Source organism: Colobus angolensis, unplaced genomic scaffold, assembly GCF_000951035.1.
Source record: "Colobus angolensis palliatus isolate OR3802 unplaced genomic scaffold, Cang.pa_1.0 Scaffold128, whole genome shotgun sequence".
In the NCBI taxonomy this organism is placed as follows: Eukaryota; Metazoa; Chordata; class Mammalia; order Primates; family Cercopithecidae; genus Colobus; species Colobus angolensis.
Window position 1 is genome coordinate 621,886 of NW_012114030.1, and position 18,502 is coordinate 640,387.

The 18,502-nt window shown below is 50.1% G+C and overlaps 1 protein-coding gene across 1 annotated transcript in view; it reads left to right on the plus strand.

Moving 5' to 3' along the window:
• KIAA0556 (KIAA0556 ortholog) overlaps positions 1 to 18,502 on the plus strand; it is a 241,683-nt gene that overhangs the window by 203,394 nt on the left and 19,787 nt on the right. Inside the window, exons 16-18 of the mRNA XM_011933461.1 lie at positions 7,155 to 7,877; positions 9,395 to 9,600; positions 11,930 to 12,008. Of these exons, the coding sequence (XP_011788851.1) occupies positions 7,155 to 7,877; positions 9,395 to 9,600; positions 11,930 to 12,008 (1,008 nt within the window). The remainder of the gene's footprint in view (positions 1 to 7,154; positions 7,878 to 9,394; positions 9,601 to 11,929; positions 12,009 to 18,502) is intronic.

An 18,502-nucleotide genomic window follows, 5' to 3' on the forward strand; every position in this document is an offset into this window, starting at 1 on the left:
TTTTTGTATTTTTTAGTAGAGACGGGGTTTCACCATGTTAGCCAGGATGGTCTCGATCTCCTGACCTCGTGATCCACCCGTCTCGGCCTCCCAAAGTGCTGGGATTACAGGCTTGAGCCACCGCGCCCGGCCTTATTTTCTTTTTTTAAATTTTTATTTTAAGTTCTGGGGTACATGTGCAGGATGTGCAGGTTTGTTACATAGGTAAATGTGTGCCGTGGTGGTTTGCTGCACCTGTCAACCCATCACCTAGGTATTCAGGCCAGCGTGCATTAGCTATTTTTCCTAATGCTCTCCCTCCCCCCACTGTACCCCCCAACAGGCCGCAGTGTGTGACATTCCCTTCCCTGTGTCCATGTGTTCTCATAGTTCAGCTCCCACTTACAAGTAAGAACATGTGGTGTTTGGTTTTCTGTTCCTGCATTAGTTTACTGAGGATAACGGCTTCTGGCTACATCCATGTCCCTGCAAAGGACATGGTCTCGTTCCTTTTTATGGCTGTATAGTATTCCATGGTGTGTATGTGCCACATTTTCTTTATCCAGTCTATCACTGATGGGCATTTGGGTTAATTCGATGTCTTAATGCATACATTTTTTAATTATTCAAATCAGCATCTTCTCTATTAGGGAGTATCTAGCAGATATACCCCTGACATGTCAGTTAGGGTACAGGAACAAGTTCCTCAGACTCCAAGTGTCATCATGGGCAGAGCTGCCTCCTCTGATCCCCCAGCCTTACAGATTTTTGCTGCTCACCCCTTCTGAGACTTAACACTGAGGCTCAGTCAGCTTCAGGAGGAGGGTAAGGTGGAATGAAAGAGTTCAGGAGCTCTCTGAGGGCAGGCGCCTGGCTCATGGCAGGTCCTCCACAGCGTGGGAGGGCCGTTGTAAGAAAGAACTGCAGTGGCCAGGCGCGGTGGCTCACGCCTGTAATCCCAACACTTTGGGAGGCTGAGGCGGGCAGATGACAAGGTCAGGAGATCGAGACCACGGTGAAACCCCATCTCTACTAAAAATACAAAAAATTAGCCAGGCGCGGTTGGGGCGCCTGTAGTCCCAGCTACTCGGGAGGCTGGGGCAGGAGAATGGCATGAACCCGGAAGGCAGAGCTTGCAGTGAGCCAAGATCGCGCCACTGCCCTCCAGCCAGGGGGACAGAGCGAGACTCCGTCTCAAAAAAAAAAAAAAAAAGAAAGAACTGCAGTGACTGGGTGCACAGCATGCTTGCGGTAAGCCAGGCTCTCGTCCAGGCGTGTTACTTAAATAACCTCCTGACAGACTCATTTTACAGATAAAGAGAACGTGAGATGGAAGTAACGTTTTTCAGGTCACATAGACAGTAAGCATTAAAGCAGGACTCGAACCCATACAGATCAGCTCTACCATACATGTTTCCAAACACTACCCTATAGTAGTCACAGCCTATGGTCATAGCCATCATCACCCAACTGCCCCGGGAAGGCCAGGCATTCTAAGCTTTCCCAGCAAACAGTCGTGCAAAGCCTCCGGGAGTTCTGAGGTAACGGTGTTACTCTAACTTGCCCAAGTTCAGGAGTTTGTTTCACTTTAATTTCTTTCCAAGCATTTCAGCGCTTGGCTCAACGGGACATTAAGAACCAAGCCCCTGAGATTTCATGCTTGTTAAGCCAGTCGTGCTAAAAAGGAAAGTTGCTTAGAAATTTTAAATTATCCATTACCTAGCGCCAAATCCCATAGCCATGCCCTTCCAGAAAGGTACAGGCCAGCCCACCAAGAATGCTGGTGGAATGAATGACTGCCCAAGTTCTGTTCTGGGATTGGAATTTTGTTGCCAGTATAAGAGCCTGGGTACTGGGTGCACTCTCACATCTGTAAACCCAGCACTTTGGGAGGCCAAGATGGGAAGATTTCTTGAGGCCAGGAGTTCAAGACCAACCTCGGCAATATGATAAGACCCCATCTCTACAAAAGTTAAAAAAAAAAAAAAAAGCTGGGCGTGGTTGTGTGTGTCTGTAGTCCCAGCTATTCGGGAGGCTGAGGCAGGAGGATCCCTTGAACCCAGGCACTGAAATGCCTGAAAAGAAATTAAAGTGAAACAAAGTCTGCAGTTCAAGTCTGGAGGTCAAGGCTGCAGTCAGCCATGATCACACCACAGCACTCCAGCCTGGGTGGCAGAGCGAGACCCTGTCTCTGAAAAAAACGAAAATTGGGCTAGGCACAGTGGCTCTTGCCTGTAATCCCAGCACTTTGGGAGGCCGAGGCGGGAAGATCATCTGAGGTCAAGAATTCGAGACCAGCCTGATTAACATGGCAAAACACTGTCTCTACTAAAAATAGAAAAATTAGCCAGGTGTTTTGGCTAATTAATTTAGCCAAATTTAATACTTTGGCTAATTATTTAATAAAATTAAATAAATTAAATTAATTAAAATTAAAGCAATATAATGTAGGGAACTTATGAAAATCAAGACAGAGCAGGATCCGGTCTCTTCAAAAAAAAAGAGCAAGAGAGAAAGAGCAAGCCTGAGAAATCTTATGCCCAGCAGAGCATCTCGTTGAATGCCATCTGCATTTTGGAATTATTTTCATCAGGGGTCAGTTGTTTACAGGTGAAGGAGATCTCATCAGCCCAGTTTGAGCAGTAAAGAGGATGTTATTCGGAGAATCCTTAATGATCACCTTGACCCCAAAGGTAGAGAGTGTAGCGACTCATCACAGGGGACTGGAAGGAAGAACCAGAAAGTTGGCAGGAACCAAGGACGCTTCTTTCTGTCTCTTCTGGGCCCTACCTCTTCTTCTCTGCGGGTCCACTTCCCCTCACTTTCCTCACGATATCAGCTTTCTCTGCTACTCACACGGCCTCACAGCTGTATGAGGAGAAATATAAGGAAATGGCCTTACAGTCCTAGAGTGACTGTGTCCTGGCTCTTGTTCCTGCAACCAATTCCAAAGTCTCAGGGTAGAAGGTGATTGGTCTACTTGGATCTGGTGTCCACTCCTTGTCCAATCAGTGATGGCCGAAGGGTGATTCACTGGAATAAACATGTCTCTGTGATATCCCTCTAAGTACTTCATCATTTCCTGTTTTAGCAGGAATTACCACATACCTCACGGCAGTGCGGTTGATTTTGACAAACTTCAGTTCAGAGCTCCATAGCCCTATTCATCTCAATCCAGGAGTATGTAGGAAATTTTGATAGCACCATCTTGTCATTGGGCACCCCTCCCAGATTGTGTTGACTGCAGGTTGAAGGAGTGGCTTTCTGATGTCTGTGCAGATTGTAGAAATGTTGGTGATGACAGGACAGAGCACTGATCCCAACAGCTCCCCAGTTCCCATGGAGTCTGTAGACATAGAGGTCCGTGGGCCCCCAGCCAGCTCTCATGTCGAAGAGGTCTAAGAGCAAGGCTCAACTCCTCTGCTTTTTTTTTTTTTTTTTTTCGAGACAGAGTCTTGCTATGTCACCCAGGCTGGAGTGCATTGGCACAATTTCAGTTCACTGCAACCTCCATCTCCTGGGTTCAGGTGATTCTCCAGCCTCAGCCTCCTGAGTAGCTGGGATTATAGGTGCATGTCACCCCACCCAGCTAATTTTTGTATTTGTAGTAGAGATGGGGTTTCCCCCTGTTGACCAGGCTGATCTTGAACTCCTGACCTCAGGTGATCCACCCACCTCAGCCTCCGAAAGTGCTGGGATTATAGGCGTGAGCCACCGCGCCCAGCCATCTACTTCTCTGCTTTTAAACCCAGAGTGTACAACTCAGGGAGAATGGGTTAGAAAGCAGATGCAGAATGAAAGCAAAGTCTCTGCCTGTCTCACGCACTCAGGCAGTGTCCCTGATATGTGGCGTTCGGTGCTGTCTCCTCGGTGCACTTGCAAACCAACCCAGGCCATTCATTTTAGTCGATGGAAATCAAATCACATAAATTGAAGTCATGAGAATCCATCTGGGTAGTTCCTTCTGCCACATGTTAAGCCTCGTGCCTGAGGGGATAGGATGGAAGAAACCTCTGGTATCTTTTTAAATGGCAGATGAGAAGGTGGGGAGGGCAGAGGACAGGGGCAGAGGAACTGACAGGTGGAGCAGGGAGTCCCTCAGCCTCTAGGCCTGATCCCAAGGGCTACCAGCGTCCAGCCCTTCACTGGCATTTCCACACACCAGGAGCTGTGCTGCACACTGGGACACGCCCAGGAGTGAGGATAAGGTGGCAGAGAAGGCCTCTCCAAGGAGGCGGGTGACGAGCGAAGCCAGCTACGTGGGCCTCTGGTAGAAGAGCACTCCTGGCAGAGGCGCAGCAAGGGCAAAGGCGCTGAGGCCAAAAGAGGCAGCCTGGCCAGGAAGCAGGAGGGCCAGCGGGGCTGGAGCTGAAAGGTCATGGTGGGGAGGGCAGAGAGGAGGGGGCAGGAGTCAGCGGGGTCCACACTCAGGGCTGTGGGTGTGGTGAGAGTCAGGTTGTCTTGATTCTCAGTGCAGGAGAGACAATACCAGCTAGAGGGGTTGATGACAAACTCCATTTTAGGCACATGGAGACAAGTGACAGAGTGGACATGTCTGAACCTTCCAAGAGGTCGTTGGGATTGAAGGATGGTGCCCAGGGAAGAGAAGGCAGAACTTGACCTGTAAAGTTAAGCAGGGCCTGCCTGGGAACTAGGAGCTAAATGAGGGCAAGGAAGGATGGTGGTGTCAGGAGAGGAGCGGCCTGGGCCTTGGGACACCCCCAGACTGAGGGTGTGGGAGGGTGGGACTGGGGTGATGGGGAGAGTTGTCAGTGGGAGAGGCAGAGAACCAGGGAAGTATAGTGGCTCCTATATCAGTGGAGTGGGAGGTATCAAATGGAAGAGGTTTGCCAGGGATGTCACACATAGACTGAAAACTGACAAAGACTGGGAGGTCATTGTTCACTTGGGGAAGGCATTTCAGTGGCAGGTTAGGGAATTGTAGGAGTCGTACGCATGCAAAGGCCAGAAAGCCACCAGGAGTTTGACTTCAGGCACAGCTGGATCCAGGAGTTCAGAGGTTGTCATCAGGATCCTCCATCTCTCGACTTGTGTTCTCAGTGTTGGCTTCATTCTCAGGCGGGTTCTCCCCAGCGGGTAGCAAGATAGCCTTTGGCAATTCCACATCTACATGCTTCCAGCTTCAGCGCCACCAGCTTAAAGAGTACCCCTCTTTGAGGCCGGCTTGGAAGGATGCTATCAGCATTGATCTAATTAGATGGCCTGAAGGTGTGGGGGGGTCTCCAAAGGATCCCCCAAATCCGAGTGGAAGGGGAAGTGGAGTTTGAGTGAGCAAAACAATCCCGCTGGAAAGAGGCACCAGGCGGCAGGGGCTTGAGGGGTGGGAGGGGTGGGACGGGTGGCAGAGCGCCTGAGCGAAACAGGGAGAAAGCAGAGTCGTGGTCGGAGGGAGCCACAGGAGCTGGTCGCCTTCCTGTTTCGTCCTTTCTTCTCTTCCAGGTAGGAGAGATGTATGCATGTCTGCAGGCAGACAGGGGAAGGTGCCAGTGGGGAAGGAGCGATTGAAGATTCTGGAGAGAGGAGATAATTGATAGAGCCGAGCCCCCTAGGAGACAGGCAGGAAATGGAGTGCAGGGCACAGTGCGATATGAAAGCAGGAAAAACAATGTCAGTGTCAGCAGTCGCTGTTTTTGCAGGATGACACCCTTAGATGGCGGTGAGCCATGGCGTGGCTGTGAGAACAGGCCACTGCGTGGTGTGCGCGCCGCGGCTCTCATGTTCCATAAGGAGTGTCGAGCCTTCAGATCAGTCTGGGCCTGTGTTCTCCATGTGCTTGGGACACAGGCTTTAGCCATGTGTGCAAATAAATTCCTTACTTTATAATATACCTGGCTGATTGGCTTTTTAAAATAGCATTTTTGGCTGGGCGCGGTGGCTCACACCTGTAATCCCAGCACTGGGATTCGCCCAGGTGGGGCAGGTGAATCGCTTGAGCCCAGAGTTCAAGACCAGCCTGGGCAACGTGGCAAAACCCCGTCTCTACCAAAAAAATATATATATATATAAAAATTAGCCAAGCATGTTGGTGCACACCTGTGGTCCCAGCAACTCAGGAGGCTGAGGTGGGAGGATCACCTGAGCCTGGGAGGTTAAGGCCATAGTGAGCCATGATCACACCACTGCACTCCAGCCTGGGTGACAGATGGAGACCCTGTCTCAATAAATAAATAAATAGCATGTTTTTTCTTGATTATAAAGGTATTACAGGCTGGGCCCAGTGGTCATGCGTATAATCCCATGTACTCGGGGGGCCGAAGCGGGAGGATCACTTGAGGCCAGGAGGTCAAGGTTGCAGTGAGCTTTGATATCACACCATTGCACTCTAGCTTGGGCAGCAGAGCGAGACCCTGTCTCTAAAAAAAATTAAAAAGAAAGAAAATAAAAGTAATGCATGTAGGGGACTTTAAAAAAAATCAAGCTACAAAGAAGAAAATAAAAGTCCTTCCTGCTCCCCACCCAGAAACCAGAAACAACACTGTTAACATGGGTACATGTCACCCGTACCAAGATATGCTGCATTTAAAACTGCATATCTGGCCTTTTCAATTTAACATTCTTTTACAAGCCTTCCACCTGCCATTAAATTGTCTTTGAAAACCGTTAGAGTCACGTGACTGTGACAGCCTCCAGCACACACCCTCTTGTTGCTGACTCAGACGCCCCAGGCAGCAGCATTGCCCCTGGTCATGTGAATTTCTGCAGTGGGGAGCGACTCCTGGCAAAGTTTCTAACACAGCCAAGTAGTCTTCCCTTGGTTCGCACGATGATTGCATTCTTAGAAAATTCAGTCTGTGAAAAATACTTCATGTTTTTGTAAAAACAGCAAGATTCTGGATTTGGGTGAACATAGACAATTTTTTTTACTGACCTGAATGGCCCACAGGACAGTCAGAAGCTGTATGGGACAGGAGACCAAGCTCTGTGCCAGGGCCCCCATGCAGTGCAGGATGGTAACATGCCTGGCCCCAGCCATCCAGTGCCAGGAGGCCTCTTGGCTAAGGAGACAGCCAGGAGCAACCCCGCTGGTTTCTAGAGGGCTCTCCTGGAGGTGACCCTGCCTCGCTGACAGCCACCACATGAGACAGTGTCTAAGGGTCCCCACTTCCACGCGTGCCACTCACGGGGCTTCCCCCCTCTTTTGTCCTTTCTTCCAGAAGACACCTGGTCTTCCAGGACGCCATCACGGTCAAGGTGGCGCAGTGAGCAGGAGCACACACTTCACGAGTCATGGAGCTCCCTCAGTGCCTTCGACCGCTCTCACCGGGGACGCATCTCCAACACGGAGCTCCCGGGGGACATCCTGGATGAGTTCCTGCAGCAAAAGAGCAGCCGGCACAGCGACTTGCACCCCTCCAAGAAGGGGGAGCAACCAGGGCCATCGAGAGGGCAGGATGGCTACTCTGGAGAGACAGATGCTGGGGGCGACTTTAAAATCCCCGTCTTGCCTTATGGACAGCACTTGGTCATTGACATCAAGTCTACCTGGGGGGATAGACACTATGTCGGCCTCAATGGAATAGAAATATTCAGTTCCAAGGGTGAACCGGTGCAGATTTCAAACATAAAAGCAGACCCTCCCGATATCAATATTTTACCAGCCTATGGGAAAGACCCCCGCGTGGTCACCAACCTCATTGACGGGGTGAACAGGACCCAGGACGACATGCACGTCTGGCTGGCCCCCTTCACGCCAGGCAAATCCCACTCCATCACCATTGACTTCATGCACCCTTGCCACGTTGCCCTGATCAGAATTTGGAACTACAATAAATCTCGGATACATTCCTTCCGAGGCGTGAAAGACATCACGATGCTGTTAGACACCCAGTGCATCTTTGAAGGAGAAATCGCCAAGGCCTCTGGAACCCTGGCGGGAGGTAACGGCGTATCTGTAAGAATGTTCTCAGAGCCCCTGTCTGCCACTTGCTGAGGGTCTATGGGAAAAAACAGACCAGCTGGCTAGCCAACAACAGATCAGTCCTTCCTCTTTCTTTCTTTCTCTCTCTTTCTTTCTTTCTCTCTTTTTCTTTCTTTCTTTCTTTCTTTCTTTCTTTCTTTCTTTCTTTCTCTTTCTTTCTTTCTCTCTCTCTCTTCTTTCTCTTTTCTTTTCTTTCTTTTTTCTTCTTTCTTTTTTTTATTGACGAAGTCTCGCTCTATCCCCCAGGCTGGAGTGCAGTGGTGCGATCTCAGCTCACTTCAGGCTCCGCCTCCCGGGTTGACACCATTCTCCTGCCTCAGCCTCCCGAGTAGCTGGGACTACAGGCGCCCACCAATATACCTGGCTAATTTTTTTTTTTTTTTTTCAGTAGAGATGGGGTTTCACCGTGTTAGCCAGGATGGTCTCAATCTCCCGACCTCGTGATCCACCCATCTCAGCCTCCCAAAGTGCTGGAATTACAGGCGTGAGCCACCGCACCCAGCCCTTTCTTCCTTTTCTTTTTGAGACAGGATCTTGCCCTGCACGGTGGCATGATTTTGGCCCACTGCAGCTTTGACATCCTGGGCTCAAGCAGTCCTCCCACCTCAGCCTCCTAAGTAGCTGGGACTACAGACGCACCAACCCACCCGGCTAATTTTTGTATTTTTTGTAGAGATGAGGTTTTACCATGTTACCCAGGCTGGTCTCGAACTCTTGGGCTCAAGTAATCCACCCACCTTGGCTTCCCAAAGTGCTAGGATTACAGGCATGAGCCCCTGCACCTGGCCACAGACCTAGTCCATTCATCCCCTCTTACAGCATGGGTGTGCTAGGCCTGACATCATTCAGCTCCTCCCATAAAGCACCTGTCTTGGTCCGGCCCCTAGAACCTGAGTCTGAGATGGGGCACTCTTTGTCAAGTGACTTATGGAGGTAGTGCTTCTAGGAGAAACCTGGCATAGTGAAGCAAGGATATAGTTTCCAGGAAGCCCAGCCTCAACCAAATATTGAGGGAGCTCTGGAACATAAATTTCAGGTGTTTCCTGCCTGAAGATGAAGGAGCAGGGCGTTAGAACCCCATGTACCAGGCAGTCATTGGCGCCAAGGCTTCCCAGGTTGGGGATGTAACTCCCACACCCTTCCAGGCAAGGCACCCAAGAAAAGGATACGCCGAGATCTGTGTGGGGTACCAGCAGTATCTGGCATAGTGCCTCGCCCACCCCAAAGAAATGTCACTTGCCTGATGACATATCACAGTGATTCTCATGAAATTAGATCCCTTCCTTAGATCTGTGTGATGCTTATGGTCCGTGCATTCCATTTGCAAATCTGTGAAGACTAATAAGGCTCACACTAATCAATACCAGTTAGGGGTTTGGGGTTGTATAGCACAGAAGTGGATGGGTTTAGGCTCTTGATCTACAAATCACTGGGACGGAGTGAGTTGACCCTTCTTTCGTCTTGGTAATCCATTAGCCCCAGAGCACTTTGGAGACACGATCTTATTCACGACTGATGATGACATTCTCGAGGCCATATTCTATTCCGATGAGATGTTTGACCTGGACGTGGGGAGCCTGGACAGCCTGCAGGATGAGGAGGCACTGAGGAGGCCCAGCACGGCCGACGGCGAGGGGGATGAGCGGCCCTTCACCCAGGCTGGCATGGGGGCCGATGACCGGGTAAGACTGGAGCTGGGGGGCTGGGGGGGGACCCCAGATAGGTTTCTTCCCATAACTCAGAGTAGAGCAGGGAGAATTAAGATGGATATCCTTTAAGCTGCTGGTGCCACTGTGTTGACATTTCCCATTTTTCTACTTCGTTTTTTTGTCCTCTATGTCATATTTCATTCTCTAATTATTTTTATTTTTTTATTTTTTTTAAACCGAAGTAAAGAAGGTATTCAAATTTTAATCAAAGCCAGGAGAAATGAGCTCTGTGTCATCTCTGCAATTCAGAGGTTGGCAGTCTCGGGGGAGTTTTTGCTTTGGGTTGTGATTTGATCATTCACTGTTGTTTTTGATGGAAGGACTAGGAACACTGTTCACAGGCAGAGTGACAATTAAAATAATGATCATCACAGCCGTGGTTTCATGAACACATATCATGATCCAAGCAGGGTACACAGTGTTCTTGTTTCACCCTTGCGACAACCCTCTGAGTAGAGACTATTAACATTGCCATTTCGGAGACCGATGCTCAGACGAGTCAAGTGAGTTGCCCAAGGGCACGTCGTGACAGAGAAACAAGGGTAGAACTTGAATGCGTGATTCCACAGTTTATGCTTATAATCGATAAGCAACTTATTATTTTTTATTTTGTTTAGAGGTAGGGCCTGGCACTGTCACCCAGGCTGGAGTACAGTAGCGTGATCATGGCTCATTGCAGCTCAAACTCCCGGGGCTCAAGTGATCCTCCCATCTCAGCCTCCTGAGTAGCTGAGACTACAGTGCACGCCACCATGTCACTAGTTTTTTTTTATTTTTTGTAGAGATGAGGTCTTGCTATGTTGTCCAGGTTGGTCATGAACTCCTGGACTCAAGCGCTTCTCCCACCTTGGCCTCCCAAAGTGCTGGAATTACAGGCATGAGCTGCCACACCCAGCCAGATAAACAAATCTTTTAAAATGAAAGATGACCTTCAGGGTCAATTCCGGTCAGGACCAATAGGAAAAAGAGGAGATGGTTAAAGAGGGTAGGGGAGAAATGGGGACAACAGAAGCCACAGGTGATGGGGCTGGGCTGTGGGAAGGTCATGACCGAGGCAAGGCAGTGACATGTCGCGTGGATCCCACGATGTTTACTGGGGCTATATCCCATAACCAGGCAGAGCATGGGATGCAGGAGCAGGGCATGGGAAGGCACAGGCAGCTGGGGAGTGCGTGCCCCTCTCCACATCCAAGGAAAACGGCCACCAAGAGTGGCAAGCCTATTGTTGCCAGTTCTCCTGATTTTTACAAGAGAAGCCAGAAAGCTGGATTTTTCTGTAAAATCTCTCCATTTAAAAATGCTGGCAGTGAATTCAGATGTTTTCAAACCTTCTTTGGGCCACAAGCCGTGCCTGTGCTCTGGGTTTGACCCAGGGGTCTCCAGGTGGGAGTCTACCCTGGGCGCTTCCATTTGCCCAGCGTTTTCCAAAAGATGAAGGCGCTTGTAAGGGACTCTGATGGGCCCAGCGCTGTGAGGGGCTGCGGGGATCACTCTCTCCGTCTCATGAGAGACCAGCGCCTTCACTTCGTTTTGCACCTCAGCTTTCCTGGCTGTGAAGTAGTAGTCTCTTTTGACTTCACTTACGGTGCAAAGAGACAGTGAGCAAGTAGTTTATATGTAAGGCCTAAGAAGTGTGTGGCGGCCCACTGTTGACTCTCTGAAGACCAGGCTGTTTTATCCTGGCTACCCGTGGAAATCACTTGGGTGGATCTTTAAAAATATGGATGTCGGGCCCCACCCCTAGAGATTCTGCTTCAGTGACTAGCCAAGGTTAAGAACCACTCTGTATGGTTTGAATTCTTCCTTCCCTCCCTCCCTCCTTCCTTACCTCCCTCCCTCCTTCCTTCCCTCCCTCCCTCCTTCCTTCTTTTCCTTCCTCCCTCCTTCCTTTCCTCCTTCCTTCCTTCCTTTCTTCATCTCTCCCTTCCTTCCTTTCTTCCTGTCTCCCTTCCTTCTCTTCTTCCCTTCCTCCTCCTTTCCTTCCTTCCTTTCTTTCTCTAGCTCACCACATAAGCATTTATTGGGTCCTTCCCTGTTGGAGGAAATCTAAACACCTTAGCTGTTAGCATCAGGCTCCTCCCTGGCCGGTGAGAGCTGCTGAGAAGAATGCAGACCCCAGAGAGTCAGGGTCTGCCCATATCCCTGGTCCCATAGCTTCCACAAAGGCAGAAAAATCCAGGAAGACACACAGGGACTTACCTGGGCACAGGGTGGGCAGTGGTATCTGCAGAAACAGCCAGCTAGTAGTGTGGGCATCACTAAAACCACCCCCTTTTCCTCTGCTTCTCCAACGCATGTGCAGATCCCAGAGCTAGAGCTCCCATCCAGTCCCCATGTCCCCCAAGTCACCACGCCAGAGCCAGGCATCTACCATGGAATCTGTGAGTACCTCTCCTGGAGCAGTGTCGGGTGGAAGGAGGACCTTCCGGGGTCAGGGGGAGTTGTGGTTACTTGGGACAGGGTTTCCCTGTACAGTCGGGTGGGTTGGACACTGCACAGAGACACCAGGCTGTGGGGCAAGTGGAGGCTGAAACCAGCCTGCGCTTAGCTCCCTGGCTGTAGCAGGGCCGTCTCACTCCAGAGGAGGGGCATCTCTTCTCATTTTGCCCTCCCTGAGGGGCATTTTTGCATTTTGCATGCAGGCACCCTATGTGTTAGCTGTGGCCCTGACCCAGGAGGCTGTAGTTGGCACCCAGAAAGTGTAGAACAAGAGGACATAAGAGCCTAAAGAGACCCAAGGCATCTGTTGGTACAGTGCCCCGAGCTGTCTCTTCCAACTCCACCAAAGAGCAGATGCACAAGCAGAGAAAACCTGCATCCACTCTGCCCTGGGGGTAGGGGCAGGTGCACGGGCCCAGGGTACCAGGTCTTCTGGCTTCTCAGGAGAAGTCGGAAATCTAGAGTCTTACGTGAAGTCTCCAGATTCTCAAATGTGGGTAATGAATTTCCTCATGTTTTAAAATATCACGTGAGCCAAATAAAACACTTATTGTGTATCTGGCCAGCCAGCTGCCAGTTTGTGACTTCTGAGCAAATCCCAGGGGTTTTCTGCTGGGCCTGTTCATCACCTTTCTTTTTCCATTGATCCTTCCAGCCAGTTCCTCTCTTCATCCATGTGCGTCCATGCCAGCCCTTCCCCGTCCTGGGGAATCTTCAAGCCCAAGGTCACTGCTGATTGTGATCTCCTCCCTCCTGCGCCCTGCTAACCAGGTTCCTGGCAGCCTCACTTCCTCACTCTCCTGCCCCCTGTGAATGTGACCTGCTTCTACTTTATCTTCTGAGAACAAAAGATGTGACACTTTCAGGCTCCCCTCCCCACCTCCCCATCCTCATCTCCAAAATGAAGCTGGAGCCTCTCCGAATCCCAGTGTCAGCCCTTCTGGTACCTCCCCACGCCATCTCTGGAGTCCACCTTCAGGCGCCTGTGCAAGCCACACCTTCTGCCTAGGATGCCTCCCCGCTCCATCTTGTCTTCTGAAGACCGCCTGTCGCTGACTGAGTTCCCTAGGTGCAGACCTTGAGATGGAATTTACTGGGGTGTGCTCTTGTCGGGGAAAGGTGGGAGGCAGGACTGGGCAGAGGGAGAAGCTGGTCTGCGGTGCAACCACTTCAAGGCCTCAGCCTGCTCCACAGGGAGCTCAGAACCTGGGATGGCCCTTTGGGGTCATCCTGAATTGAGTCAGGGGCCATGTCTTTGTCTGTCTGTATCAACATGGCACTGGCAATGGGCTGCCCCTGGGGAGGGGCATGGCTTTTTATTTTACTTTTTAATATGTGTTTATTTATTTTGACACAGTCTTGCTCTGTCGCTCAGACTGGAGTGCAGTGGTGTGATCTCAGCTCACTGCAACCTCCGCCTCCCAGGTTCAAGAGATCTCCTTGGGAGGCTGAGGCAGGAGAATGGCGTAAACCCGGAAGGTGGAGCTAGCAGTGAGCTGAGATCTGGCCACTGCACTCCAATCCGGGCGACAGAGCGAGACTCCGCCTCAAAAAAAAAAAAAAAAAAGAGATCTCCTGCCTCAGCCTCCCGAGTAGCTGAGATTACAGGTGCCCACCACCATGCCTGGCTAATTTTTGTAATTTTAATAGAGACAGGGTTTCACCATGTTGGTCAGGCGGGTTTCGAACTCCTGACCTCAGGTGATCCACCCACCTCGGCCTCCCAAAATGCTGGGATTACAAGCATAAGCCACTGTGCCCAGCTGGGCATGGCTTTTTGCAAGGAGACTGTCTTCAGCCAAGGGCAGTCACAAGTCAAGGGCCTTAGTGGTGAGCTGCCAGCCGTCAGCACTTCCCACCACCAGAAGACTAAGTCCTTCTGTTCCCGGGGGTGGGAGGTGGGGCCTGAGCAGTGCCCTAAGTGAGCTCCACATCCCCTCCCTTACGGCCCTTGTGCAACCGCATCTCCTCCCCAGGAGTCTTCCCTATGAAAATTCATCTCTCCCTCACCCACTCCAAAATAACCAATGATCTCTTAGAAGATGCCTTAGAGGAAGTTGCCTTATTCTCATAGCCCCTTACATTCCAGGGCACTCTCTCAATTACTTTCGAATAGCAGCAGTTTTAAAGGCCAGCCTAACATTAGGCAAGAGCCTGGTTTAAGGCTTGGTTTCATCTCCCAGACAGGCACTGTGCTGGGCTTTCTCTGCCTTATCTCGCTGTAACGCTCCTGGCTCTGTTTTCCATGAGATCAGGCAGCTGAGGCTCAGAGAGATGGAGTCACCTACCTAAGGTCACACGGCCAGTACGGAAGCTGGGAGTGGAAGCAAAGGTGTTTGAATCCCAAGCCCACATCCTCACCACACTAGCAGATTGCCTTAGGTTCTCACTGGGAGACCACCTCACATCAGAAGTCTCTGTGCCTAGAGTCAGTGTCCTCCATGAAGCTGTGAGGTCCCAAAAGACAGCCATCGTTTTTTATTCAATTTGATTCTCCCTTAAGTTGGTCAGGATTTTTTTTTTTTTGGCGGGGGATGAATAATGGAAATTTATTTCAAGCTGAGTTCAGCAAAAAAGGGAACTTATTGGCTTATGCAACTAGAAGTTAGGGGTCGCCAGTTTCCACACAGCTGCGTTCAGTTACAAAAAGGATGACATCAAGACATGGTATCTCAAGACGTGGTGTCTGCCTCCCTCTCTCTGCCTCCTTTTCGTCTCTTGCCGTTCTCCCGTTCAGCACTATCCATGTGGAAAGTCCTGGAAGCTCCCGCTTATGCCTCCTTTCTACCCAGCAGTCCCAGATGAGAGAGAACTTCTGTTTTCCTGAATCCCAGTAGTTCCCACAACTATCCCAGAATTAGATCTCTGGGCCTAGCTTGAGTCATGTGCCCATTTTGTTTATTTGTTTGCTTGTTATTGTTTTGCGACAGGGTCTGACCCTGTGGCCCAGGCTAGAGTGCAGTAGTGCAAACACAGCTTGCTTCAGCCTCAGACTCCTGGGCTCAAGAGATCCTCCCGCCTCAGCCTCCCGAGTGGCTGGGACTGTAGGTGTGCCACCGTGCCCGGCTAATTCATATGTCCATCCTGAAGTCAGCCACTGTGACTCACCGTGGTGGGTAGGGCAGGAGGTGGGAGATAGAAAACACAGATTGGCCAGGCCTGGAGCCCAGAGAAAGGGGTCAGCCACCCAAACACCCTGAGCACAGGGTGGTTCACCAGAGCAGGTCAGAGTGTGGCCACCAGAAGGAAGGCAGGAATGCTGGTCAGGCAGAAGCAGCCACTGTCCCCTTCATCTGATGATTTCCCCAAAGATGCTATCTGTAGATGTGTCTCCTGCTGACCCGGCTCCTGACCTTTCGCAGAGATGTTATTTCAGTACCTTTGGGAATCTGGCCCTGGAGTAGAGCTCAAAGACCTTTTTACTGCAAGGCAAGTGTAATTTCTCTTCTCTTCTCAGTAGGAAGGCAGAAGAGCCTCTCAACCAAGCACCCTCTGCGTCTGTTTCGAGGCCTGTGATTTCTGAATCTCTTCTCTGTGAACCTTTAGCTTTTTCCTCGCTGTATTCAAAATCCTCAACCCACTTCACCACTCCGTGCGAGAGCGGAGCAGAGAGAGCTTTAATAAAGTGACCCTGGGGGAATGTGTTGGGGTTGGTAAATATGGCCAATCCTATTAATGTTTTGAAAGGGGATATATGACTTGCTAATTTGCAGATGACACTAATTTTGGAAGTTTTGCAAATATCAGCAGTGATGAATAAGAAAGGAGCTGAGAGAGTTGAAACATGGGGGAGAAATAACAAAATTAATTTCCATTTGTATAAATACTAATTGATACACCAGAGGAAAATGAATATGGCATGTTGGATATTAGCTCGAAAAGGAGAGTAATCACTTTCAGAACAGCCCCAAATTAGATGGAATCGCAGTGCAGCTTGCCAGGCAAACAAAGAGATTGCAGGCTTGGGAGAGTCTGGGCCGGCATCTCTTTGTTGTCACAAAGGGAGGTGGCATTTCTCCCTCACGCTGATTGCCATCGTCCAAATCCACATCCTCCTCCACCTGTGGCCCTTCCGTCTCAGGAGTGGTGCCCACAGTCCCTCTGTCACCTGGGTCAAAACCTTTTTTCCCCTTCCTTCTGTATCCAGACCATTGAGAATCCTGGTAGTGCTATCTCTGTAACAGATCCTGTATCTGTCCCCTTCAACCCTATATTCATTGCTACCAGCCTTGTTCAAGCCATCCTTAACTGCAACGGCTTCCTCCCTGGTCTCCCTATAAAATCCAACTGAAGGGAGCTTTCTAAGATGCAGATCAGATCATGCTGGTCCCCTGCTTCAACATAGCAGTAGCTTCCCATTGCAAAGAGAGGAAAATCCAAACTTCTCGATATGATCTCGCCCTTGCCTACCTGTCTGATTTCATTTTCTTCTACTCTCTCCCTTGGCCACTTGGTTCCGCCTGTGGGTCAAATTTGTTCTCCTCTCAGCCTGGAATATTCATCTTCCAGAAATGCAAAAGCGTGATAGGTTCCTTCTCAGCACCCTGGTCTCAGCTCAAATGTCACCTCCTCAGGGAGGCCCTCCCTGACCACCTCTGCTTATATTCAGTCACTCCCTATCCTGTTGCTATTTTTTTTTCATAGTATTCATCACTCTTGGAACTGTAGTCTTTCTTTACTCATTATGTTTATTGACAGTCTTTGCTAGAATGCAAGCTTCTTGAGTTCAGAGATTGTGCTCTGTTGTTCATTCCTGCAGCTCTTACGCCAAAAATAGGTTTTGGTACACAGTAGATGATTAATAAATATTTGTTTACCATTGACTGTGAATTTGGTAAAACCCAATAATTTTCATTTGTCTCATTTACTTGCAGATATTTACTGAACCCCTACTTTTTTTTTTTTTTTGAGACGGAGTTTTGCTCTGTCACCCAGGCTGGAGTGCAGTGGCCAGATCTCAGCTCACTGCAAGTTCCGCCTCCCGGGTTTACGCCATTCTCCCGCCTCAGCCTCCCGAGTAGCTGGGACTACAGGCGCCCGCCACCACGCCCGGCTAGTTTTTTGTATTTTTTTTAGTAGAGACAGAGTTTCACCATGTTAGCCAGGATGGTCTCGATCTCCTGACCTCATCATCCGCCCATCTCGGCTTCCCAAAGTACTGGGATTACAGGCTTGAGCCACCGCGCCTGGCCAAACCCCTACTTTTTAATTAGTCAAGTGTTTAAAATTTTTACTAAAAACATTCATTGAACATCTACTAAGCACTGTTCTAGGCTCTGGGGATACAGCAGTGAACAAAACCAGCAGAGTCCTGGTCTCAGGGAGCTTCCATTTTAGTGGGGGAGACTGATGAAGACAATGAGCAAATCAATGTAAACTCAATTGTCAGGAAGCATTCAGTGCTATAAACAACAGGGCGAGCAGGGTAAGGATGTGGAGAGTGATGGGGTGAGCGGGGCTGTTTGAGCTCTGGTTATTAGGGAAGGCCTCTCAGGAAATGACATTGGAACACTGACCCATGCTGAGAAGGAGTGTGTCAGCTAGCTTTTGCTGCCAAACAAGCCAATCCAAAATCCACTGGCTTAACACAACTACCATGAACTATATTCATGGTTGACTCGTAATTCGGTGGCTTGGCTGGGCAGCTCTGGGTGAGCCAGCTTGGTTGGCCTCTACTGGGCCTGCTCGAGTTCCTGATCAACAGGGAGGTGGACCGGCAGCTGAATGACCTAGGACATCTTCACCACCGGTCTGGCAGTGGGGAGGCTGCTGGCCAGAGAGGCAACTGGGTTAGCTGGGCTGCCTCACACAGCAGTCTCAAGCCCTGAGTGCTTTACAGGCTCTGCTTGCATCATGTGGGCTTCTGTCCCATTGGTCAAAGCAAATCACATGACCCAGAGTTAGGCGCGGAGAAATAGACTCCAACTCTGGATAGGATAAGGGGCAAAATCACATTGCAACGACAGAGACATGGGGTGGGAGGAGGCTGTAGCCACTTTGCACATGACTGATGCAGCAAGAAGCGCATGTGCACAGTGCCGTGCTGGCCACATGTTTTTTTCATCTGCCCGGAGGTGCTCAGAGCTACCTTGGCACCACGAAGAAGGGAAAAGATTTGAGGGCTAAGTTACAAAAAGTAGGTTGGGAGATGACGGGGCATGGGAGAGAAAACCAAGCTCCAGGGAGGTCAGGTGACCCAGCCCCTCTTCATGACCACAAAGAAGTCCTTTCATCTCTCTGGGCTTCCAGTTCCTCATTTGAGCTGCAAGGGGGTGGTGCCAGATGACACCCTGCTTCCTTCTGCCCGCTCTGTGGTGCTGGCATTCTGTGAACGCTGTGAAGAGTGAGAGTCTTATACTTAGCTACCCAAAAGTGTGCTAAAATAAGCAGCAAATTCTCTAAGGGCAGAAGGGTTTGTTGTGCTTGGTCTTGCTCT